We start from the raw sequence: 27,156 nt of genomic DNA on the forward strand, positions 1-27,156 counted from the left end.
TTTTAATGGATAGGAGTCTATAATTATGGTTGCTATTACCAACAGGTACAGAGTGACACTTCATCTCAAAAATACCCTTTCACAGTATCGATCTGATTACCCAACCTAAAGTGTTCCTTTATTTAACAATTCACCCCAAGTAAAGTCAGTTGCATGTCCTCAACATCTAAGTGTATTTTAATAATCAGGGTAGTCATATGTAATTCAAAAGCTTTTCATACACCTGATTTTCTCCAAAACCACTTTCATAACCTTTCAGGAAACATTCACCCATAAAATCATAGGATTCCTAGTGTTAAAAATTACAGTTACAGAGTTTGAAAATAACCAAAACCATCCCAGGACCGATGTGCTACTGAACATCATTAATGGAGTTAAGGTCTTTCCGTGTCTACAAGCTTTAAGGCCGCCTCAGAGCTGAATAACTTACATGTCTATACACATTTTAATCTCCTTTTACCAGAGAGGAAGGCTACCATTAGAATTCCACCTTTTTTCTGAAAAGTTGTTTCTTTATTTCTTTCTTTTTTTCTTTTAACAACGTTTCAGTGCACTAGAGAGTTAATTATCTAACCAGGGGGACTGTCCAGGACAGTGTTTGATTTAAAAGGCTGGAGGCTTTAGGTGCTCAATTAAGTAGCTATCGGTCTCAGACTGGACTATAATGGGCTCTTTTCTCTTTAACTCAAGCAACGGGGAGATATACCCCAGGTCAGGCTAATTAAAGCCAGGGGAGTCTTTAATTGTGATGACAGAATCGGTTTCAGTTTCCTTTCTTTGGGTCCTCAGTCCAAGAAGGTCGTTAATATTTCAGCATTTGGGCAATGCAATCAATCACAAACATCAAGAGGTTCCTTATATGGGAAAAAGAATGGAAGAAATCCCACCAAACCTCTGCACTTTCAAGGTGCTTGGCTCTTACATGAAGAGCACAATGTAGTGTTAGTACTGCTTACCGGCTCAGCTTCAACTCTTTTTGCTGACAAAAGAGATGGAGAGCAAGCCGTATTTTTAGTTTAGCAGTAAGGGTTAGCATCTTTCCGTAACTTCAATGACCAATAGCTGGGCTTATTTTCTACTGTGTTAGTACTTCAAGCAAAATACTGGCAATATAGAGCACTACCCGGCTGTGTTTTCTAAACTGCTTTCGGGCAAAGAGAGGTGTGTTTCTAAGAGTGTGGCTGAAAGGTATACATTTGTACCTGCAAGTAAATATCAGCAACCTATCTGAGGAGAAAAATGCACATCCACAGCTACTGATCCAGAAGCAATTGGTTTTCCAGCAGGTTCCTATATTTAATCTAAATTCTGCACCAGTTATATTAAATGTAACAAAGAAATGCAACCCAGAAATTATGCCTGGAGCCAAGTCCATTAAAGGTACTTTAGAATAACTAGAGACCAAGCACCTTAAAAGCACCAGAAGCTATTGATACTTAAGAGGGGGGCTGTGAATAATCACAACTGCTGCATTAGAAAGGGGAGGGAGAGAAGAAAAAAAAAATCAGCCAAATTACGCTTGGTTAATTCAGAGTAACAGATCTGCCCCCAAGTGAATTGGAGGCCTTGAATTAATTCTGTTATGACAAATCAAGATAAACGTTCCCCCTAAATTGCATGCGATTTAATTAATTTTTGAGATCCTGGGTTTTTTTTTCCTCCTAGCTAATAGTTCACATGCTCCTGTGCTGTCATTGTGCTTGAGTGGGCAGACTTCAAAGTGATATTAAATAACCAACTATTAGATTTACCTAGCACGTCCTATTGGAAAAGTGCCATTTAATTACCTAGCCTGTTCAATTAAAGGGACAGCATTCTCTGAATATAGCAGCTTGCTGTTGATTACCAGGGAAATGAACTCGCTGTCTGGCGGCGCCTCGGTTCCTAACGCTACCCCCTCCCCAAACACACCCTCCACCACCACCAACCACCACCAATCCCCCCGCTCCCGCCCTGGGCCCCCACCTCCTGCGGCCAGCACACTGCGGCTGTGGACGCCACGTGAACCGCCTGAGGAGTGGGGAAAGAAAGCGCGACTTGCTCGCCCAGCTCCCGCCCTGCGCTCGCCCCCTCGCGGGCCCGAGGCCGCTGGCCGGCTGGGCGCCTCGGCAGAGGTCTCGGGCGGAGCCGGCCCCGGCCCCAGCCCCAGCCCCACGTCGGGCTAGCTAGAAAAGGCTCGCTGAGGACCACCACCGGCGCTTCTGGCTCGTTTCCTCGCCCTCCCAGGACCTGAAGCCCCACCCGTCATCACTGAACTTCCTCTTCTTGCTGCACTTTCGGAGCCACTCTTCGGGCCCGAGGTGAGGAGGAGGAAGAAGGGTTTGAAGACTGAGAAACGGAGTTTCTGAAGCTACTTAGTGGCTCTTGGATTGAGCTGGGGGGTCGGGAGCTGGGGAGGAAGGGGACAGTTCCAAGGTTCCCCGACTTTCGTAAGGTGGGGAGAGTACAGTCATTGGCCCCTTTAAGATTCACCCTCCCCCTCCTCCCCACCCCCACCCCTGCCTTTCCCTCCCCCTCTTAGAGGCCAATTTTGTTAATTAAATGTTTTGTTTGCGACGCAGCTCTCATTCATTGCGGACACGTCATTCGGAGCAGATCTAAGCCAGAGACCAGATCTCATTAGATAAAGCCCATCAGAACCAAGAAAATGGAGGAGCCACTAATTAAAGCTTTTAACTGTGCGCATTCGCTGCAGCAAGGCAGCAGCTTTATCTGAAATCTTGGAGGAGGCAGAAGCCCAGCTCTGCCCAATCGACAGTTGGTCGCCCAGAGGAGAGAGGACTGGGGAAAAGCAGTGCCCAGCACCCCCCCCCCCCCAAACACAAACACACACACACTTCCAGCTCTCCCGCAGCGTTTTACCCAATTGTTGGTTGTTTTCAAAAAACCACAACCTCAAAGTCAGACAGTTTAAAAGCCCTTAATAAATGGCTCTGTGGTCCCAGCCAGGCCTTAGAGCTGTAAGATCCCCTTCACCTGGCAGCGTGGCCAGAGGGCAGTTACTCTGCTTTTCAGTATACCTCCATGTAGACTTGCAAACTCCAACAAGTGTCCTGCCGGGTGATCAGGGAGGGGTGGTGCCCTCAGAGGGAAAGGACCATGCTGCCCTCCCCACCTTTCCACCCTATTGGCCTCTTGGTGGGTTGAGGGAGGAAATACTGAAGAAAGACTTCTGAGATTCATTAAATGGGGGGTTGGGAGCATCAGCTGCTGATGAGCCCTGAGCAGTCTGAGGCCATCAATTTGGTAGTGAGCAAGAACTCGTCCCTCCTGACGATCTAAAGTTCTCATGATAGCATCTAGTTCAACAGCAAACCTGGCTCCAGTTTTCAAATTCAGAGGCAAAAAGAAAGGAATGAAAATAAGGACCCAATTATTTAAGGCTCAGCTCGCACACATCTTCCACTGCTCCATTAAGCCACAGAGAAAACACCAAATGGGTACTTATATTTGGCCTCAAGTATAGGGAAAGGAATGGAGAGTCCCAGGAACCCACTTGCCTAAACTTGTCCTAAGGGAATGCAAGTGGACCCATCTTCTTTTTAATTAGTGGTAATCAGAGTGAAGGTTTTTTGAAGGCACTTGGAGAAGAGATGAATCTGTACCATTCACCATGTCTGAACAGCACTGTCAATTTTTCCACTTCAAATCACCCTCCTTTCTTACCAGTTTTGCTCTCTATTTAATTGCAATACTGTCAAAGCTCATGGCCCTGCTTGGAAAGAGTACCAGAAAGTATTACACTCATGCTCCTGCTGGTTTTCCAACATTTACTTCTAAAAGAACACTTAGTGAAATTAATGCTGCCATCTTAATTTAAAAATAAAAGCCTTCCCCCTCTTATATTTTTCTTGGCTGATTGGGGAGGCCAGCAGAGTGGACACAGGTTGCTTTACTGAAATAACCAAATGTTATTTTTATCCCATCATTTTACACTAATGATATCACTGGGGTAAACATACATATACTCAGCTCTGAACCACACTGGAATCTTTTGCAGTTTTAGGTGCAGAGTGAAGGAATCACAACAGAGCTAAACTTTAAACAAAATACCTGGTTTACTGATTCACCACCTTCAAAAAAATAACAAAATTCTCTACTAACCATTACTAACTATTATAAAGAAAACGATTTAGAGCAGAAATTTAACTAGAATGCAATCCTTTCTAAAAGTGAATGGTTCTTGAGCACTTTTCTAGTATCAACAGTGTGCGTGTGTATTTTTGTTTTAATTACTGGATGTTGAAACAGAACACCTTCTAGAAGCATTCATGTGCATCAGTCTATCAAACCATTTACTCAAATTAAATGTGTAATCCTTCAAATGCCTCCTTTCAAATTAATGAGTTTAAGTAGCTTGAGTTCACCTGAAAAGATCCTATAGGCACCTGACCTCCTGAATGCTTTCCATTAATTGCACTGAAACTTGTTGGAAAAGACTGATTACACCAGCATAAGAATGTTCCTATACATTGCTTTAAAACGCAAGATTAGTATGTTCTATAGTCCCTTTTCCTAAATCTCTTTTGGGAACCAAGGATAATGACACAAACAACAATAACAAACCCAAAATCCCTCAGACATTCCTCAATAGAAAAAACTGCAGATTCTACATCACAAACCACACTAACACTGAACAGCATATAAAGAAACAGTATATAAAGAAAAAAATTACCGTTATTTGTTTGGGTTTTCAGTTTTTTTGGTTATATGAATTGTAAGCCTTTAAACTGATGGGTAATTAGCATTTTTCACAAGGAGACAACACAAAGAATGAGTCACACTTTTAAACTAAAAAAAACTTTAAAGGTGCTTATGTAAATATAATAATTAGACATGACAATAGGCAAATCATTTCTCACTATGTTTTTAAGTCAACCTTCTGTCTCCAAATTTCTATGCAGGTCTCTACCTTCCTTTAAAAAAGCAGCTTAACTCTCACTTGAAATGTTTAAGTAGAGGGTCCAGTAGGGGCTGACCACTTAAAATTTTGGTCACCAGAGTGTCCAACCTTTGCACACCTAGCGGCCCTAGTCCCACCGGATGGGCAGTTTTTACTTTGTATGGCATTTGTCACTAAAAATTACACGATTAACACGTTTCTTGAACCCCTTTAATCCAGCCAGCCATAAGTTTTTGAGGTGAAGACTACAATATATTCTCACAGGAGTCCTGCTCCTTTCCGTAAAACCTTGGTAACCTCTGGCCTTGCCACTGGTCTGCTTGCCCAACTTGGGAATGGCAGCAAAGTCTTACCTAATGTAGTCATTTCTGCAAAGAATCATGCCGCTCTTGGTGTAACAGGACGTGCCGATGTCACCCAACTGTGCCTGGCAGCAGGAGCACTTGAGGCACCGGCTGTGCCAATAGCTGTCCATGGCATAGAGCAGAAAGCGGTCCGCAATCTTGCCCCCGCAGCCTGCGCACCGCTTCCAGGAGAGGGAGCTGGCCGTCACCGGGGGCGGCTGAGAGCTGCTGCCCGGATTCACCATGGTCTGCAGAGGGCGGGAAGCGGAAAGGGAGAGAAAAGACAAAACATGGGCGATGGGAAAGTTAGTAAGGATCGCGTGACTTAGAGAACCAGTTCCCCCCAGATCTGTTGGAGGGAAGCAGCAGGGTAAAGGCGGGAAGAAGGGTGAGGGGGAGAGGGAAGGAGGGAGGCTCGTCGGCAGCAGCCGCCTGTTTACTTTTCTCAAGCTTTGTTCTGGGGCCACGAGCTCCTCTCAACTTTCCAGCGCTCGCCGCCGCTGACAATTTCAGCTTGGGTACTGTCAAAACTCCGAGAACGAGGCTCTGCGGCGCGCTCCACCCCTCGCGGCGCCTTCTCCCAGCCCCCGCCCCCGCCCCCCGCCTCTCCCCGGCTCCTCAGCCGCCCGCCTCCAGCAAATGAGGGTCAAACCCACCCACCGCCGCGCCCAGCCCCTCCCCAGCCCCGGCCGAGCCCCGAGTGCGAGCTGAGGGGAGTAAAGAGGCGGCCCCTGCCGGAGCCACGTTCCCTCCGGAGCTCTTGCCCTGGGAAGAGCAAGCTGCAGTTCACAAGTTGGAAATAGTTCGGTTTTCTGAAAAGCAAGGAGGGAGGAACCGGTAGAGGGGAGATGGAGAGCGTGGTGGTGGGAGGGGAGGCGCAGGGACCCGAGGAGGGGTGCGGTGTGTAAAGTTGCGAAACTGGTTTTTCGTATTTTAAACAGCACCTTTCACATGCCATTGTGGTGACCGCCATCTCCCATTATTGTTCCAAATCTCATTTCATTTTGAAGATCAATGAGTGTTTTCTCTGGGTTTTTAGGACACAGGCAAGAATAATAGATCATTGAACTTTAGGATGCCTGTTAACTTCCTACACAAACACTCTCCACTTTGGTCTCCCTAATCTGCCCTTGATCAGCAATTTAAATGCTAAAGCTTTGTTCCTCCAAAGGGGGGGGTGGAGAGAGGAGTTTATAGATAATATGCGAGAAGTCATTATTAAAGGATGCACAAGTTAAACTCGAGTCATTCCTGCTGTCATCAAAACTGCTTTTAAAAATTCTCCAATCTTTCCTAATGAATGTCATGAGAGAAGCAACTGGAGTATAATATAGGAATCAATTTATAAAGCTTAGCCTAAACCGATTAATTTGTTGCCTCCAATCCGGAGTCCAATAAAGTCCTAGTGTTCCTCCAGTCACTTATTCTATAAAAAGATCAAGTTATTTACTGCCAATTAAGCAGTCTGTTTTGTCTTTGTCCTCTGAAAGCCGAGAGTGTGGGCTCCCCCCGAGGCTCCCAGTTATCTGCTGAAGACATTTAGCTGATACCTCAGAAGGGAGAGGGCGAACTTTGCCTGTCCCCGGCCCAACTTGGCTGAAAAAAAAAAAAAGACGGGAAGGGAACGAAACAAGGACTCGGGTTCCGTAAATAGGCCGATTTTAAACACATTTCCTCCGAAAGAGTCCCGGAACGTGTGTCCAGAGACCGCACAATAAACCAGAATAAGAACTGCACCAATTAAGCTGTAACAAAACCCTGAGACTTTGGAAACAAGACCACTCTAAAACCCATTAGCATTGCATTTATCCGAATGCATCATACCTTTATGTAAATTGATTTATCTGATGCATTTACTCGAGGAATTGCTTTTTGTTACAATTTCAGCCCTAACCCAAATGAATCTGCATTTCCTGCCCTAGGTCTTTAAACTGTTTCCCCCAACGTTTTAATCGCTCCGAATTCCTTTTTAACAGGGGAGAGAGAGGGAGGAGATTCCAAGATCTTCCCCGCCCCCATCTTTGGTGAAAGGTAAATATATATGTATATTTTTTTGAAAAGGAAACATTACACTGAGAAAAGCATCCAGTAACCCCATTAGCTAAAGCTCTTAAGGACAAGCAATACCTTAATGCTGATTAAATCTAAAAGAGATGAATCAAGAGGACTGACCAGAAACTGACTCCCCTGATAACTAAGGACGGGCCCTCATCAAGTTTCATTTAGAGTTGGAAAAAAAAAAAAAAAAAAAGAAAGCTTTTAAGTTAAATAGGCTTATACTCTAGTAATTACATAGCCAAGCAATTTAGGTCCTGGGATAGTCAGTGAAATAGAAAGCAGAACTGGCAGCTAGAGGCAAAATCTGCCCCCCTTTAACAACGTCTCTGGTGTTTTTTAATGGAGACCAAGGGAGGGACAAACGTAGCGCTGGCAATTTGTAGTACAAAAATGGATGCTTAATTCATGTCTTGATTTTAATTAGGTGATTCGCCGGATTTCTCCTGGATTGGAACAAAAGACTTACAAACCAAGAGGAATTTTTTAAAAGACTCAGCAATACCGAATCCTGCTCACTTAGGTCCTTTCTGCCACTGTTTCAAAAATAATGTTTACTAGAAGAAGGGGGTGGGGGGTCGTGACTATTTCCCCCACACTACTTCTCATACTCAAACCTTCCTTTCAGCACCCCCTGCCTTTCCCTTAGAAACTGAAAATCTCCCCACCCCACCCCCCTCCAAGGTCCTCACCAGCCCGGTCTCCCAGAACCCTTTTGTAAGCAGGAACCGCTACAAAGCTGGCGGTCGGGGGCTGCCCTCCGTGCTAGCTCGCAGGCCGGCCTCGGTAGTTTCAGACTCGCGTATTATCCAAGCCAACGTATTGTTTACTTGCAATTCGGGACAGTCAAGGGAAGGGAAACCCAAGAAAACATCCCCGACCCCCATCGTTCCCCTCCTCCCGCCCCCCGCCCGCGGCTCCCCAGAGGTCCCCTTACCTGCTTTTCCCCTATATTGCAATATTGCGAGAGGCGGCGGCGGCGAAATGCGAGCAAAGCCGCTCGGCTTCCAAGGAAGGGGTGCCTTGGCTGGAAAGAGGGGGAGTTCTCGCAGAAGCAGGAAAGGGGAGGTGGGTGCTACGGGCTGCTTTCTTTTTTTATTTTTAACGGGTTGCTCTGAAGCTGAGTTGGGGGGGCCCGAGTAAGTGGCAGGCGGCAGGGAACAGAAGTGTTCGTCTCTGCCCCGTCCTCTGCCTCGGCTCCGCGCGAGCAGCGGCAGGAGCCCTCGGCCCGCGCGGCGCGGCTTCAGGCGCGGCGCAGCGGCAACTGCTGCAATCGCTGCTGCAAGTTTGGCAATGTGGCTTCACTTTGTAGATTCCCCCGCCCGGCGGCCCCCGCCCCCGCCCGCGCGCCTCCCGCTCCTCCTCCTCCACCGCCTTCCTCCTTTCCGCGCGCTCGCTTGCTCCGGGCTGGCGGCGGAGGCGACCGCACGACCGAGCTTCCTGCACCTTCGGCCGGGGAGCAGCCGCAGAAACAACAGCTCCGGGAGCGGCGGCGGCGGCGGGTGCGGAGGCCAGGAGACGGGCGGGCCGGGGAGGCAGGAGCTGCGGCCGGCCGGGCCCAGCGCGCGGGAGCCTGCGCCGCTGCCGGGGCTGCTGCCGGGGTTGCTGCTGCCCGGCTCGGAGGCGGCGGCGGCGCTGGCCTCTAGCCGGCTCGCTCGCTCTCTCCGCGGCTCTTACACATGTGTTACTGACAGAGCAAAATCCCAACTACTCCCCGGCTCTGCCGCCGACGTCAGCGACCCTCAGCCACTGGGCGGCCGGATTGTTCAGGCGGAATAATAAAACCTGCCAATCCGGGAAAGGACAAAGGGATGCCTGAAACGAGACTCTGGGGGCGGGGGGAGAGACTGAGGCGGTGGAGCGGGCTGAGGAAGGAGAGGAAAGGCCCTCAATCTAGTGGGGACAAGTGACCGGGGCTCCAGGGACCGCGCCGGGGCTGCCCTGCACTGTCCGGATCGCAAGCGGAGGCGCTGGGGGCCGTACCTGCCTTCTAAGCACGCGGGAGACCCTGGGGACCCGCACCCGTGCGCCCCTTGGGGATTGACGTCCCCTTAAGCGAAGGCGAAACCCATAGAAAACTTATTTCACATCTTTCTAAGAAATGGGTCTTTTCCTGTTTGGGAAGAAAAGCCTTCCCGAAGTCTTAGGGCGGTGGACTTCACCCACATACGCAAAAATGGGTTTTTTCAAAAAAAGCAAAAAATTCACGGTGTTGGAGATTTATGAACCTTAGTGGAAGTTTGGTTAACAAGGAAAAACCAGTAAGGGAACCAATAGATCCTACCTGCAGCTTGCTTACCCTCCCTTCTCATTAACCCGAGTATAAACCGAATGCCTAATAGGCACTTCCTAGATACGTGTCAATCGTTGGTGACAAAAAGATCACAGTCCTTATTTACAAAGTGGAGGATAACTTGCTCCTCTATCCACGCTGCTGTAGAAGATGAGAGGCCGAATTCCTCAGAGCCCTCAAAAGCAATGGAAGTAATTGCAAAATTCGCCATCTCACAGCCGCTGGAGAGTAAGAAAGGTCACTTCCAGTATCAGTCACGTTTTGAGGAATGCTTTTAGGGTGCTAGTCTCTTTACAAGGCCGAAGCTCAGCCTCGATGCTTGACTACCTAGTCATTCAATTCGATCTTCTTTGCCGAATAGGTTTAATAAGTCTCTGATCTGGGGCTAATATTAGATCTGATTATTATTATTAAGTTCCAGAGAGATTTTTCTGGTGGAAATTATCATGAAAGTGCAAAGCCCTTCTGCTAAGTATCATTAAGTAAAACCAGCCTTGTGGGACAAGTTTTCATACTGTATTACACTCAGCACTGCTAGATTGATGAAAGGAACCGGCAGGAGAATCTGGCTAGACAAATGCAGATTTTTAAACATCTATAGTTTTTGTGTTTTGTGGGGATTTCTGTCTTTCAAACCATCAAAACTTAAGACTGCAAAGAAGAAGAAAAGAGAATCGAGCAGAAGACATTTTAAATACCAAGTTGAATACTAATTTCTTTATACTTCTGCCACCTCAAAATTAAATGACAATTTTATTGATTGATATTTAAACTTGAATTTTTATGATCAACTGCACGTATGAAAAACATTTTTTAAAAAAAATCATAGTAATTAAAATGTCCTGTACAGAGAACAGCTGCAGATGGGTGCGATTAAAGAAGGCCAATTTACAAAGATGTAATATTCCTTGAAGGTTGGTAAAGAAAATTAAGTTAAACCAAATGAGGAAAGGAACACCATAAACAAATAACAAACACATTTTAATTCCCTGGTTTAGTTTCAATTTGTTAATAATTTATAATAATCAAAAGGAGAGGACACAAGATCTTAGTGGGCTACAATTAAGTTATGATTTGTCATAAAAAGTAAACTTCATTCTCCAGACCTAAATTTTATCATCTACAAGTGAGGAGTTTAAACAAAATGGTCTTTTTCCTTTTTTATTTTTTTAATGATTTTCTTAAATAGAACACATAATACATTATTTGTAATGAAGTGTGGTGGTACTTTATGTATTTCCTAAAGTGTGCATGCTAAAATACAAGAAACCTAAACAGACACGTGTTCAGATATCACTGATTCCCCAAAGGATCCATGTAGTTTCTATGGAAGGAAAAGAGAGAATGATGGCTAAAACTTTGAATATAGAACTCTAGGCTAGAAGGAACTGAGAAGATGGTTTTAGTGTTTTATTCTGTGTTTAGTGAGGTCTTTACATATGTCCCAGTAGATTAGAGTGGGTGGGAGTATATTACCAGAGAGCTTTATTTTCTGATGTTGTGGTTATAGAAATACAAAAACGATAATGGCTAACAGTCTTCTGAGAGGTAGGGAGTAAATAGCATTCACTGTAATGAAAATTCAGGTGTACTTTAACCACAGCGCCACCACTGGGTAATTTTTATTTCTGCATTCTTGGCATTTTGCAGTTCATCCTCTTCTGAATAGCAAGATTTGTGATCTGAAAGTGAGAGCCTGCTTGAATGAAAAGCAATGTCGATCTTTTATTACCACTAGTGCTAAACTCACAAAAACTGTGTAAACACATATAAGTTCATTATGGATAAGGGATTTCTGTATTTAGGTATTCTTCAAATAACTATAAAACTGTCCAAAGGAATAATCCCAGTATTTAATAAAATTACCTGAATTCAAAATAATAATGTTATATTATGCCTAGCAGTTCATGAAACTCTGATGATATCATACATTCATCATTCAGCCTACTTGCCTACGAGAAATAAAAATATAGTGCTTTGGAAGAGAAAAACTCAAATTGTTTCTTTCTTGAATCTTCAAAGTAGAAACCATGTTCATCCTAGATTAAGCCGTTGTTCCCCCTAATCACCCCAAACTATATGTCCATACTTTCCCTTCTTCTCATTTAAGTCCTTCAGTCATAATCATGTTTCCATTCTCCAAGTGACAGTTCTCTAAATTCTCCCATGGACAGTCAGACATTTCACACAAACCTCTATGGTCTTCAATACCTTGAGAACAGCCAAACTACTCGATGCTGATATGGCAGCCTCCAAGACAAAGTACCCCAGCTCTTTCTCAAGAAAAAATACAGTATTTTATTCTTTTAAAGTCAATGCAGAACTGATTTTGAAGGCAGACTTTTTTTAGGAAACAAACAAAATTTTTTTTAAAAGTCTGCCTACCTTTATCTCTACCATCACAGAGATCCCTTGAAATCTAAAGGTTCAGTCAAGGTGAATCCAGAAAACTTGAGTCTAGGACACAATTCTAAAATGTTAACGAGTGGAGAGAAGAACCGGCAAAGATAGTTAGCTCAACCAAAGATGTAATGAGAAAACCCCAGGGGAAGGAATGGCAGCTAGGTAGCTGGCAGTTTTGTGCGATGCTGCTGTTGGCTAGGGGGTGGGTGGTCCTGCAAAATCAGGAGAGTCAGGACGACTGGCAGCATTTAGGGATAGGGGTTTATAGTAAAATCAACACATCTAAAAATGGCATTTCAAAGAACCATATCCTCGTTTTAAATATTGCTAATATTACTTTAAATTTACTGACTGCCTTTAGTTAGTATTTCTTAAAATCCTTTACAAATATCTCACTAAATATTTCATGTGATAAAGGGTTAGGTAGTTGCCATATTAAAACATTCTTTTTTTTTTTTTTTAAAGCAATACAAATGTCTACATTGGATAATGAGCCAGCAAATTATATTAATCAGTATTTAAGAAGTTCTATCCTAACCTCTCTTTTATAGAGTAATATGAAAACATAGTGAAGTTCATTTTATTGCAATAAAAGAATTAGAAGATCACTGAGGAAAACAAAACAGCATTACTATTGTTATAAGAAATATAATTTAAGATATAGATTTTCTTTTAATTATTCTATTTGATTAGGACATTTGAAACTTTCCTAGAGGTGATGGGAAAGTTGAAAAAGATGATGGCAAAGAAGGAAATACATTTGTGAAAATTATTTTGCTGATGTAGCAAGGCCACATATTATAGCGGCAAGAAATGACTCACTTTCTTCATATATGTTTATTATATGAACAGGACTTTAAAAATATCCCGGATCTGCCTCAGAGCTATCAGTATATCTTGATATATGAATGTTTCATACTGATGATATCATAGGAAAAATTATTTGACTTACTGATACTACTTACTTCAAGGACTGAATTCTGTCAACAATATTTAAGCACAAATATATTATTGCAAATAAGTTACACATGAGTATAATAAGTATATATGAGTATATTATATGTTCACTAAGGTCTTCTAAATGATCTAGTAGGTTGACAGGCAGTGCTTATTAAAGTCGAGTTACATTTTATTATGGATAAATTTAATTTTGTAATAGTTACAAAGGAGGGTATGTAGATGACTGGGCCATTTGTATATGTGAGGTGGTTATTACTAAAATATATATTAAAATTATAAATCCAGTAGAAAATAGCAATTCCATTTAACATTAATTACAGTTCCTATCTAGGACGATGGAAATGAACATTTATTGATGGAGAAACTAAGGCATTAAAGCATAATTCATTCCCCCTTATGTTCCCACTAATTGTTCTTGGTAAAAGAAAGGCTAATAATTCAGGAATTTTAAGTGCCCAAAACCACGGCTTCTTTAGTTAGTGTCACTTTTAATTATAGTATTGGTATAATTAAGTGTTTTCTCTATGTAGATCTGTAATAAAATGTAATATATTAAAGTATAATACTGGTCTCTATTTGCTCACCAAAAAAGTTGATGAAAATAAGATAATATTTATTCATCTAATTGTAATGAATGACCCTGGTAGCATTAAAGGAGTTCAATCTGTAGCTGTCCATAGACATGAAAAACACACATTTCTGCTCTATACAGTACCATAAATTTTTTCAAATAAAAAGAACCACCAGATATGGATTTTTTAAAAATAATAAAATTGGATAACTCAATTGACTAAAATGTGTTCCCTCTATGCAGAGGTACACATTATAACGTCATCATTTATATTTCTCAACATAAATCAAATTTCATAATAAAATTGTTTTTGATGAATCACCACTTCTTTTCCAGCTTCAAAACATTCTGACAGAGAAAGCAAATTTGTCGATTTCTCTATATGATAAGAAATCACAGAAAATATATTTAAAACTTTTAGTCTAAGATGATAATTTTGGTGGGGGCGGGAAATAGATAGAGTCAAGTGAAGCCATTTTAAAATTTGAGAAAACAACTTAAGAATAAAATAGACTCTCTTGTCAGCATTTTTTCAGAGCCATCTGTTGTGCTCTGACAGTAAATAGGCCAGGAGAAGTCCTTACAGAACAATACTCTGGAAACAATTTCCTTCAAAGAAAGAATGAAAACTTAAACAACACTACCTTTGTACATGTTTGTTCTAATTAGAGGGTTAAAACATTCAAGCATTGTACCCAGATGCCTCTCTCTGTCCTGTGCTTATTGCCTTTCTCCACTGAGATAACATTTAACACTGCATTGAAATTCCTCCTTACTGCTTGTGTCCAGTAGTAAATCCTGGCACATTATTAGAATATCTGCCTGTTATCAGCTCAGTCAGGGAATGAATTATTGACTATAACTCATTGCTGGGAAGACTACATATGACACTCCAGTGAAGTTTTGATCATTTCTAGAAGTTGTGGTAATTTATGAAAGGGGTTTTGATTGATCTTCCACCACCTATTTTGCACCTATCAGTAAATAGGACACATATTGATGGCCTACTTGGGCTACATTAACAATATGAGGAATTCACAACTTAAGCTTTTCTTCCAGTACAATTTCTATTAAAGTAGTGACTCTGTTTCTATTAATTTTCTTCTGTGGGATTTACCCATGAGAGTGGAGAATCACAGACCTAGACTATTGAATGCATAGTATCATTATTCTAATAACAATTTAAATATATTCCTCATTTGTAGTTGTACCAGCTTTTTGGAAAGAAAGTACGGAAACTAGTAGAACAGATGAGGATGGAGCATAATGTATACCGAAAGATTTTACAGAGTGTCCTCAAATGTTAGGATACAGCCAATAGCATAAAGAGAACTTTCTAAATTAACAGATAATAAGCAAGTTATTTATCATATGAAAGAATGTTTGTAATATATTTGATATAAAATTTATAGATACCATTTAATGTGATATAGCTGTCACTTTAAAGTCCATTTGGCAGAACATTAAATAATAATCCCTAACAATCACAACTTTCTTTTAATTTAGGTTTATTTTTCTCCTGTCTCATTTTTGCTTCATTCTCCAAATTCAATTATTTCTCAGCGTAAACTGTACTAACTAGACAAATATTTCCCTTATCTCTTTACTGAGTTTTCATCATTGCAATTTCATTATTATTTTATTGTATTGCTTCCTAGAAAAATAACCCGTATTTTCAACTATTAATATATACCATGCAATATAGCAAATAATATAAATAATACTTTAAAGTTTAATGGTTATTTTCTACGTGACATTTAAAGCATGTCTAGATTTCTAGTAACTTTAGTTTATACCCCAACAGTACTTACTAATCTGATACAAAAATAACGGTGTCATTTTTGCCAGCACAGTCAAGATTGGAGGTGGGTAACTTGACTGAACACTTGGCTTAAAGAAAATAATTCTTTGTTCATTTTATCTCAATTTAGTAGCTTCTAGCAGTCATATAAACAATCTTAAAATTAAAAGATAATGTTAATGGAAGAGTCTGTTGTCATAGGATAATGGTTTCCTGCTGCTAGATTAATGCAGTGGCAATAATACTGTAGCATTTATTAAAAATAAAGGGGAAGACAAAGCCAGGAGAGATTTATTTTTAAAGCAGGTGTCATGGATCCTAGACACTGTTGTGTTACAATTACTTAGTTTCAATTTAGCCAAATAGCTGACAGAGAATAATCTCTTTTCCTCAAGAAAGTGAGGTAGCAGAATGACATTGTCTGCTACCCCCAGGACCAAAGAGCACATTCTTTCTCACTAGAGGAACAGATTGGTTGTGATTCTTTCAATCGGAAAGCACATTCTAAAGATGGTGCCATTTAGAGAAAAAAACACCAAAAATTCACAAATAAATGTGCAAACAAACAAACAAAAAACACCAAGCAGCTACTTAACACATTTATCAATCATTCTAGAAACATTAATAAGCCTCCCTCAATGGCAACCCAAACACATTGCTCTCCAGCAAGCCGTAGCAATGGCCTACAGGAAAAAGCTATGTCCATGGATGTTAGCTACTGTAGCCAACTATCCTAGACTTCTTTCTTTGACTGCATACTATACTTTTAGACCAAGTAATAAACTTCTCCAGGTGACATCCTCACAGGAATGCTGTAGTAGTTATAATTCTAAAATGTCCCCAGAAGTCCCACCCCCTGCTGTGCACAGCATAAACAATCCCTTCTCCTTGAGTGTAGGTGAGCATGACTTAATCAGGAGAGCCCGTTTTAAAGAGGGTCTACAGCTTGACCAGGCCGTGGCACAATAGATAGAGCATCAGACTGGGACGTGAAGGACCCAGGTTCGAAACCCCGAGGTCGACAGCTTGAGCACAGGCTCATCTGGTTTGAGCAAAGCTCACCAGCTTGAGCCCAAGGTCGCTGGATCGAGCAAGGGGTCACTCGCTCTGCTATAGCCCCCGGGTCAAGGCACATATGCAAAAGCAATCAATGAACAACTAAGGTGCCGCAACAAAGAATTGATACTTCTCATCTCTCTCACTTTCTGTCTTTCTGTCCCTCTTTCTGTCTCTCTCTGTCTCTGTCACAAAAAAAATTAAAAAAAAGAGGGTCTACAGGTCAGAGATGGAAGAAGTCAAAAAGATTCAAAGTTGCAGAAGATGTTCTCCTAATGGTCTGGAAAAAACAACTGCTGTATGTAAGAGATGTTACAAAGGCAAGGCCCTAAAGGTAGCCTCTAGTAGCTGAAGTGGTCCCTAGTCAACAGCTGGGACCTCAGGAGATAGGGACATCAATCTTAGAGCTGTAAGGACATGGATCCTGCCAACAACCAGTGAGCTTGGAAGAGGACCTTGAGCTCTGATGGGATTCAAATAATTGAACAATTGGTTCTCTGCCCTAATGACAATAAAAGAGGTACACAAAATTAGATTGTTATAAGAAAGGGTTTTAAACTATGAATGAAAAAATATTAAATAATATTGACAAAAACCAATAAAACTGTTATTTAAGATATTTCCATATTGCTTATTGATTGGCATCCTCATTTGCAATTTTTTTCACTTTTAACCAAGCATCATTGGCTGTGTGATTTATCCTTAACCATCTTTTCACTGTAGGAGTAGGATCCCATTCCTTTACCTATGGACGGAATGAACAGTACTACGGGTGCTTAAAATACATTGTTGTACAGACGAACTTTAAAAAAGAGTAAGAAGACCCTGGCTGGCTAGCTCAGCAGTAGAGTGTTGGCCCGGCGTGTGGTAGTCCCGGGTTCGATTCCTGGCCAGGGCACACAGGAGAAGTGCCTGTCTGCTTCTCCATCTGCCCTCCCCCCTCTCTTTTCTTTCTGTCTCTCTCTTCCCTTCCCGCAGCCAAGGCTCCATTGGAGCAAAGTTGGTCTGGGCGCTGAGGATGGCTCCATGACCTCTGCCTCAGGCACTAGAATGGCTCCAGTTGGAATGGAGCAGTGATGCCCCAGATGGGAGAGCATCGCACCCTGGTGGGCATGCCAGGTGGATCCCAATCAGGCGCATACAGGAGTCTGTCTCTCTGCTTCTCCGCTTCTCACTTCAGGAAAATTCAATAAAATAAAAGAGTAAGGAATATAAATTTATGATTTTTACATTGGGCAGCCACCCAGATGCCCACCTTAGGGAGAACCCTGATTACAAGTGCCATTTTAACAACCAGTTCGCCTAACTCAACAAAAAATTAGGTATTGGTTCTGGCGAACTGGTGCAAACCAGTGGACTCCCACCACTGACTTTGAGCTTAGAGGAGATGGCAGTCTTGGCTGATACCTTGATCTCAACCTGGTGAGACACTGAACAGAGAGCCCAGCTAGGCCATACCTGAACTTCTTACTTACAGGAACTCTGAGAGAACGCATGGGTGTTATTGTTTTAAGCCACTAGATTTATAGTTATTTGTTATGCAGCAATAGAAAACTAATGCAAGTGCTGTGAGAAAAAGCCAATTTCTTTCCCTTTACTCTGAATTTTTCTATTTGCTCCTTATTGTCCCATCCCACACTCTAGCAGATCCTGGAGCAAAAAGCTGAAGTGTCCTCACTACAATCAGGGTGTGTATCAGGATTTGCGCATACAAGCAACAAAAACCAATAACTAATTCATGCACAGGGAGCATGCAGAAAGATATAAGGGGTTCTGGAATTAACATAAGACCCTAGGACCAGTCTGGGAAAAAGAAAGAACAGAGGAACTCTTTAGTTGTGAAGCAGGAATTTCAATAGCGAGTTTTTAGCAAGAACAAGGGTGGTTAGTCTGGGGTTGCCTGAACAAAGACCTCCAACTGTTCCTATCCTTGGGTTACCCAGTCAAATTGCAAAATCCTTAAAGAGAACTTCCTATTCATTGGGCATTCTCAGGTCATATGCCTGCCTTCTTGAGAAGAGGAAAAAGTAGCCTTTTAAACTTCCACAGTGAGCAAGCCCCAAAGTCCCCTCTCAACAAGAATCTATAGAGTAGGACAGGGGCCGGGAAACTCTTACTGAGAGAGCCATGAATGCCACATATTTTAAAATGTAATTCCGTGAGAACCATACAATGACCCATGTACGTTACGCATTATCCAATAAAAGTTTGGTGGTGTCCCGGAGAACAGCTGTGATTGGCTCCAGCCACCCGCAACCATGAACATGAGCGGTAGGAAATGAATGGATTTTAATACATGAGAATGTTTTATATTTTTAACGTTATTTTTTTTTATTATTAAAGATTTGTCTGTGAGCCAGATGCAGCCATCAAAAGAACCATATCTGGCTCATGAGCCATAGGTTCCCACCCCCTGGAGTAGGAGAAGGGAAATACCTTAGAAGAAATAAATACTAGACAATTTTTTTAAATGACAGATGTCAAATGTGAGCCAAAATATATATGGCTAAAAGGTGAAAACTAGAATTATGGAGGGACAATAGAGAGCCTGTCTGACAAGCACATCTAAAACATGTCACAAAAAAGGAGAGTGCTAGGCCATAGATCTAATGAGTATGAGGAACAGGCTTTAGGCAGCACATAAGGGTCATTCGAGCAAATTCTAGATTCAAGGATCTAACTGGTTTTCTACACGCCCCACCCATGGGGAGACTACACCAACACAGAACAGCCAGAATGTGACAAATATCTACCTCTTTCCTTGCTTAAACTTCATCGGTTTCCTACCTGTCACCCTATCATAAGCACCATCTTTCTCAACTCTTGGGATGACAAGTGTCCATGACTGTTTTAGAGGGTGGGGCAGGAGGCTATTGCTTACATGTGTCAGAGTAATGATGACAAAACATTTAGGAGGGCAGTGGGAGAACCCGTCTGGTAGACACAAGGTATTGGAAGCTCCATATCAATTGTCTAATACAGGGGTAGTCAACCTTTTTATACCTACCGCCCACTTTTGTATCTCTGTTAGTAGTAAAATTTTCTAACCACCCACCGGTTCCACAGTAATGGTGATTTATAAAGTAGGGAAGTAACTTTACTTTATAAAATTTATAAAGCAGAGTTACAGCAAATTAAAACATATAATAATAATTACTTATCAGGTACTTTATGTCAGATTTTTGCTAAGGTTGGCAGAATAAATCTTTATAAAATAACTTATTATAGTTAAATCTATCTTTTTATTTATACTTTGGTTGCTCCACTACTGCTCACCATGAAAGCTGGAACACCCACTAGTGGGTGGTAGGGACCACGTTGACTACCACTGGTCTACTACAAAATGACTCATAGCTGTCTTTGTTTTTATTTTTACCTCCATGACAATCTTATTATGTTCTGCCCATTTGCTTATTCAGAAAACATTTACTGAGCACCTACTTTGTACAGACTAGTGTTCTGGAGAGAAAACATCAAATAAAGCCAGCCCCTGCCCTCAGGTGTTTATAAATGAGTGTATGTGAAATGGTACCAGCTATGAATTAAAAATGAAGCAGAATAAAAACTAAGAGGAAACAGTAGGGCCCAATGGAGTGGGTCTGGTGTTGGATTACAATTGTGTGCGCATGAGTCAGGGGAGAGCTCATGATAGCATTTGTGCAGAAACCTTGAGGAAGCAAAGGAGCCATGAATCCACAGGAAAGGGAGTTCCAGGAAGAAGCCTCTGCAGTACAAATGCCCCAAGGAGATGTGTGCTGGGTGTGATTTAAAGGCAGGAAGGAGGCCAGGTGGTCAGTCTGGATGTAGTAGGAGATGAGATTAGAGTTTAGATTGGGGCAAACAGAGCCTTGGGCCTTTACCTAGATGGAGAAGGGACACTGTAACAGGACTTTGAGCAGAAAAGAGATCGAATCTGATTTACATTTTAAAAGGTATTACTCGTGCTGATGTATTGAGAACAAACTACAGATGAGGTCCCTTGCAAAAGCAAAGTGACCACCAGCCAGGAGGTCCTGGCAGTGATTAAGCAAGGGATGATGGTGGCTTGAACCACAGTGATAGAAGTAAGGCGGAGAGAAGTGATCAGATTTTGGAGGTATTTTGAGTATCTGAGGCAGATAGAACAATGCTTTCTACTTTAAAATTTACATTGGTTAGTTCATGTATCATTGACAGTTCTTTTGGGTTTTCATATGTCCTGACAACTATAAAATTCCTTCTCCTTCTCAGAAGTTGGGCAGAGCACTGCCTTACACACCATCTTTCATCCCACATGATTCTCTTTCCCACATGCTGAGTTTATGTCAGGAATAGCCATAGTATTTCCATTTTAACTCTGATGGGAGAACTAACAAATACTGGACCTCTTAGTATATGCTAGACCCTGGGCGAGGTTTTTTTCCATAGAGTAACTCATTTAATCTTATTGACAACCTGGTATAATAGGTATCATTACCTCTACTTTAAAATTGAAGAAATTCAAATCATGGAGGTCAAGTGGTTGCTCAAGATCAATGTCAAAGCTGAGGTTCAAAACTTTAAATCCTACAGAGTCTTACAGGTTGAAGAAATATTTCATGATCTATTCCTGTCTGCTAATAAATCAGTACATGGGTTTTGTTGATTGAGTTTGTGCAACCTGAGTTTCTAAACCCATGGTTCTCAACTGTAGATAGTTTTGTCCCCACGTGGACATTTAGCAACGTCTGGAGAAATTTTCAGTTGTCACAAATGGGGTCAGGGTATCGCTACTGGCTTCAGTGGGTAGAGGCCAGAGCTGCTGCTAAACATCATATAAGTTATAAGAAAGTCTCCTACAATAAAGAATTATTAAGAATTATTAAGCATGGGATGATGGTGGCTTCAACAACCTCCTCAAAATATAAGTAGCACTTATCTTGACAAATGCTATTCTAAACCATTGTGAAATAATCATACTGTCATAATAGAAGTAACATCAGTTGTAAAATTTCTATTAATAATGTTTTCATTAAGATGCCTTAAAAATTGAGGAAGTTTCTACAGTCAGAACAATTTCAGTGTGTTGGTTGGGATAAAACTTACAGCAGTATGGGGAAGTTTTACTCAATATGTTCTGTGGCACAACACTCAGTGCCTGTGTTTTTGAGCTAATATAGAAACAGGTAGCTACCTGAAGTCAAAGGTTTAGTGGCTCCCAAGTACAAAAGCAAAATCCACAAAAATTAAAATTATTAAATGTCCAAGCAAATGTCCATAAAGTTAACTGATTAACTTGATACACTTGTGATACAATTCAATTCTTACATAAGCACACTCAAATTGCTTTGAGTGTATATATTGTGGAATGTGTTTGATGTGATTTGGGTTGATATTCAAAGAAGACTTTCTAGGCTCTACAGAAGTCTGAGCATAGGCCTGCAATCATCATTTTACAGGGTGACATCGGGAAACCAGGCAAGACTGTACCTGAAGGAAGTGAGGTTCTGAGTCATGTCAAGATTTGAAGGAAGCACATTTCAGGCATCAGAAACAGCAAATGCAAAGGCTCCAGTATAAGAATAAGCTGGGCACACTCAATGTAGGCTGGCACTACTAAAATGGAGTAATAGGAACTTAATGTATAACAGATGACATTGGAGAGAGAGATAGCGCCCTTAGATTTTAATCTGAGCACAATGGGAAGCTATTGGAGAGTGTTAAGCAAAGTTAAGAGGTGTTGGGGAAGAACTGATGAAGGAGATGTGTGACAAAATTCTCTCTTTCCTCTTAAAAATAGAATCCCAAATTAAACTGTGTATATTGTTACCTAGAATAAAAAACTACATTTCCCAAACTTCCCATGCAGCTCCATGGATCATGTGACTAAGTAGTGACCAAAAACTAATATGTAAGTGGAAGTGTAAATAAGACTTTCAGGAAAGTGCTTAAAGGGAGCTGACTCAGCTGGGCAGGACCCATTTTTTACCCTCCATATTTCTCCCTCCTTGGACCTGAAATGTGAACCTAATGTCTAAAGTTTCATCATGAGCTAATATTAAGGATGGAAATGGTATACTAAAATGAAGCCTTTTACTGAGATGACTGAGCAGAAGGATAGAAGCCCGGGTGAAAAGTGGGTCCCTGATGACACTATGGAGTTGCCAAAACAATGCTTGAAGCTGAAATAGTTACTTCTAAACTTATGTGAGAGAGAAATAACCTTACCTTGTTTTTAATTTTTAAAATATAGACTTGGAATCAATTCTAACTGACACAGGAGGCAAAAGTAAAAGTGAGAGTGTAGTCAAGAAATTAATGCAGTGAAAGAGATCGTTGACATGGTGAATGGTGGGAAGGGTGAGAAGTGTAAGGTTCCAGATACATTTTACGAGTAGTTTTAAGAGCATATGCTGATGCCTTGTGTGGGGGAACACAGTAAAGATGATCTCTAGTTTTCTGCCATGTGCTGGAATGGCAGTTGTCCTTTCCTGAGATTGAAAGTTGTCCTTCCTGGGGAAAACTGGGAAGGAAGCAGGATTATGAGTTAAATCAAGGCTCTCTTTTGGACCTAAACATAACAAGGCTGAGATCTCCACTTAACATCTATGTGGTAAGGTTGAGAAGTGAGATGGATATTTAAGTCTGAAGCTTATGGGAGAGGTCTGAGCTGTAGAAAGAAATTTGGAAATTATCAGTAGAAAAAACTATTAAAACCATGAATGAGAGCATATAGAATAAGTTTTGATATAAAAATAGCCAATGATTAAACTCTAGGGTGTCCCAACATCAAAGGTCATGAAGAGGAGGAAGAGCCCAGACTGGGACCTGACAAGAAGAAGGCAATAAAGTGGAAGGACTAGAGGCCATATGAAAACAATGTCCCAAAGGAGGACACTAGTAGAACCTCTAAATCCTGCTGAGAGGTTAAGATGATGACTGAGTATAGATCACTGATTTGACAAGATGGCTTTATTGAGAAAAGAGTGCCCAGGGAACCTTCTTCCTCCTGATGTCCCATTGGTTAAGATGAGGTCACATGCTCAGCCTTAAACCAATCATGATTAAATCCCTAGGCTGGAGGAAAGAAACAACCTGCCTGGAATCAATATGTCTCTGGCTTGAATGACGACTACATTAGCAGAGAAGTAGGAGCGGGGAGATGGTTATTGTCTGGGCAGTAAACAGTATCTACCATAATGCTTTTCTTTTTCCATCAAAATTTCAAACCCCATCACAGTGGCACATGTGGTAACATGATCTGGTGGTCTTCTTGCTCTTACCATTGATCCTGTGCTGTACTGATGGTCAAGTATTTGTATACTTTTAATCACAAAATAATCACTCCTATCTTCAAGAAGATCTGCATGCCAAAGACTTCTAAAACTAAATAAACTGATAAGGGATTAATAACCAAAATTTATAAAGAACGTATAAAACTCAACACCAGGAAGATAAACAATTCAATCAAAAAATGGGCAAAAGAAATGAATAGACACTTCTCCAAAGAGGACATACAGATGGCCAATAGGCATATGAATAAATGCTCAACATCACTAATCATTAGAGAAATGCAAATTAAAACCACAATGAGATATCACCTCATACCAGTCAGAATGGCGCTCATCAACAAAACAACACAAAACAAGTGCTGGCGAGGATGTGGGGAAAAGGGAACCCTCCTGCACTGCTGGTGGGAATGCAGACTGGTGCAGCCACTATGGAAAACAGTATAGAGATTCCTCAAAAAATTAAAAATCAAACTGCCTTTTGACCCAGCTATTCCACTTTTAGGAATATACCCCAAGAACACCATACCACTGTTTCAAAAGAAGAAATGCACTCCCATGTTTATGGCAGCATTGTTCACAATAGTGAAGATCTGGAAACAGCCCAAGTGTCCATCAGTGGACAAGTGGATTAAAAAGCTTTGGTACATATATACTATGGCAGGGGTCGGGAACCTATGGCTCGTCAGCCAGATGTGGCTCTTTTGATGGCTGCTTCTGGCTCGCAGATAAATCTTTAATAAAAATAATAATGATGTTAAAACTAGAAAACATATCCATTCATTTCCTACTGCTCATGTTCATGGTTGCGGGTGGCTGGAGCCAATCACAGCTGTCCTCCGGGACAAGTTTTGAGGAAAAATTATTTTAGTTTTTTTTTTTATCTGTTTAAGAGAATTATCCATATGAACCTTAAATTTCTGTATCCCTCAGCTTCTCCTTCTTCATGCTCATGTAAAAGCTCTCTCACTTGCCTTAATAAAGTTCCTTAAACATTATCCAAATTTTTATTGGATAATGCGTAATGTACACAGGTCATTGTATGGCTCTCATGGAATTACATTTTAAAATATGTGACGTTCTTGACTCTCTCAGCCAAAAAGGTTCCCAACCCCTGTACTGTGGAATACTAGTCAGCCATAAGAAATGATGACATCAGATCATTTACAACAACATGGATGGACCTTGATAACATTATACTGAGTGAAATAAGTAAATCAGAAAAACTAAGAACTATATGATTTCATACATAGGTGGAACATAAAAATGAGACTCAGAGACATGGACAAGAGTGTGGTGGTTATGGGGGCGGGGGACAAAGAAAACCAGATAGAAGGTGACAGAAGACAATTTGACTTTGGGTGATGGGTATGCAACATAATTGAATGACAAGATAATCTGGAGATGTTTTCTTTGAACATATGTACCCTGATCTATCAATGTCACCCCATTAAAATTAATAATAATAATAATAATAATAAATAAATAAAACTAAATAAAGATGCTGCCAAGTGAAAAGCGAATCGCCCGCATGAATTTTTTTCCGTCTAAACGATAAAACCACCTGTTTGTCAACCTCATCATAGGAAACACAGGTTGGTCACATAAAAGCTAAAAAGTTACTACTAACCAAGTTTTGAGGAAAAATTATTTTAGTTTTTTTTTTATCTGTTTAAGAGAATTATCCACATGAACCTTAAATTTCTGTATCCCTCAGCTTCTCCTTCTTCATGCTCATGTAAAAACTCTCTCACTTGCCTTAATAAAGTTCCTTAAACATTCCGTTGTCATTTGTCTCTGAGGCCAACGCAGGTTATGAGAACTAGCCTCTTGTACTTCTTCTCAGCTCTGCTGCCATATATTGCTATTGTGCTTATAAAATGAGAGGTTGGCATAAAATAAGGGAGTGCTGCCTTATTCACAGAAATTGTCCCTGTGGGATTAGACTTGGCTTCACATTACTGCTACTACTACAATGACTACTATGACTAATAATAAATAACTAAACATATAATACTTCTACCTTAGGAATGCTACTTTGCCTTTCCAAAGAAAATCTGAAGACACCAAAAATTGCTAGAGCAAATTTAGAAATAATGAGTAAGTGCCTGCTATGTGTGAACACCTAGCACTGAGTAGGTCCTCAATAAATAATAGCTCAATGAATAAAAGAGACTGCAAAACATACAGAGGTCTCTTATCCTTGGGGCTCTTTTAATCTAGCCTGAGGAGAAAGAACTTTGGCATCCCATTGGTATCAGCTGGAGAGTAGAGACAAAGAAGGTATTCCAGATGACAGTCAGAAAGTGAAGATCTATTAAACTCCAAAGTGAAGGAGATATTAGGAGTCCTCTGGCCCCGTGCCCACATCTCACAGTGAGAGGTCAGTGAGGGGTGTGCAGGTCCAGGATGCAGTCGATATCATGCTACCAGTCAGTAGCAGAGACTACCCTGGTCCCAGGTTGCATTCCCCCACCTCACCAGCTGGCTGTCTATGCCCCCTTTCAATGCCAGAATATGCTCTCCTGTATTGAGGGGTGATAAGAATTATAACAGACCACACCCCACTCTCAACTTTTTCTTCTGGATTCATGCTTTCATTCACCCTTCACTTTTGACTGGAAGTCACTGAGAATGGTTACCTTGTAATAATAATCTCTTTAAGTGCTTGACAGATGCTGTTGTTTACCTTGACAACAAATCTTTCACTGCCATCGCCTTTGTCCTCTCTAGTGAAACTTGTTTGGGTATCCAGCTGCCAAGTGCTTTACGGGAGCCTGAGGTCCTCTCCACCGCCTCTGAAATGAACTGTGATTGATCTAAATCTGAGGCAGTCCTTGCCAGTGATTGGTTTAGGAATAGGCATGAGGCCCAGTTCTGGCCAATAAGTTGAGAGGAGGTTAGCTGTGGGTATTTTGGGGAAAGCAGTCCTTCCTCTTAAGAAAAGAAAAGAAAAGAAAAGAAAAGAAAAGAAAAGAAAAGAAAAGAAAAGAAAAGAAAAGAAAAGAAAAGAAAAGAAAAGAAAAAAGTGGTGAAAGAGAGAGCTGCATCTCTTCTGTATTTAGATGCTATTTGAGGATAAGATGCTTGGACCTGCTTCAGCTGTCTTATGACTATCAAGGGAGTCACCAATACACTGGGGCAACAAGAGTGGAAAGATAATAAGAACTTGTGTCTTGAATAATGTTGGTGGATGCTCGAATGAATCAAACCAGAAACTTCTGATCTCTAACTTCTTGTCATGTGAGAAAGCAATTACCCTGTTACTCTACCCACTTAGACTGGGCTTTCTGATTACTGCAGCCAAAAGCATCCTAATTATTATGAGTGGGACTGATCTTCAGAATTTCTAACAATCCTGAAGAGGTTTGTTTTGTTTTCTGAAGATCAACCAAGAGGGCTTTTTTTTAGGATAACATTTCTGCAATTAGACTTTTGCAGTTGCGAGGCCTCCCTGGGGGCATGAGTCCACCGTGCACTATCTCTTAACACTCTTGTTTCCAGAACATCTATTGCTTTTAAT

The 27,156-nt window shown here is 41.3% G+C and overlaps 1 protein-coding gene across 3 annotated transcripts in view; it reads right to left on the bottom strand.

The window, feature by feature from the left end:
* Positions 1-8,885, bottom strand: part of LMO4 (LIM domain only 4) — a 17,050-nt gene extending 8,165 nt beyond the window's left edge. Inside the window, exons 1-2 of one of the 3 annotated variants that reach the window (XM_066268729.1) lie at positions 8,749-8,885; positions 5,257-5,495 (exon numbers count right to left, since the gene is read on the bottom strand). In XM_066268729.1, coding sequence (XP_066124826.1) covers positions 5,257-5,492 — 236 coding nt within the window. In that variant the 5' untranslated portion in view covers positions 5,493-5,495; positions 8,749-8,885. Of the gene's footprint in view, positions 1-5,256; positions 5,496-5,687; positions 5,823-8,239; positions 8,652-8,748 lie in introns of those variants that run through there. The other 2 variants (XM_066268727.1, XM_066268728.1) reach the window with 2 other exon arrangements.
* Between the last annotated feature and the right edge of the window lie 18,271 nt (positions 8,886-27,156).

Source organism: Saccopteryx bilineata, chromosome 3 (genome assembly GCF_036850765.1).
Source record: "Saccopteryx bilineata isolate mSacBil1 chromosome 3, mSacBil1_pri_phased_curated, whole genome shotgun sequence".
NCBI classification, from domain to species: domain Eukaryota; kingdom Metazoa; phylum Chordata; class Mammalia; order Chiroptera; family Emballonuridae; genus Saccopteryx; species Saccopteryx bilineata.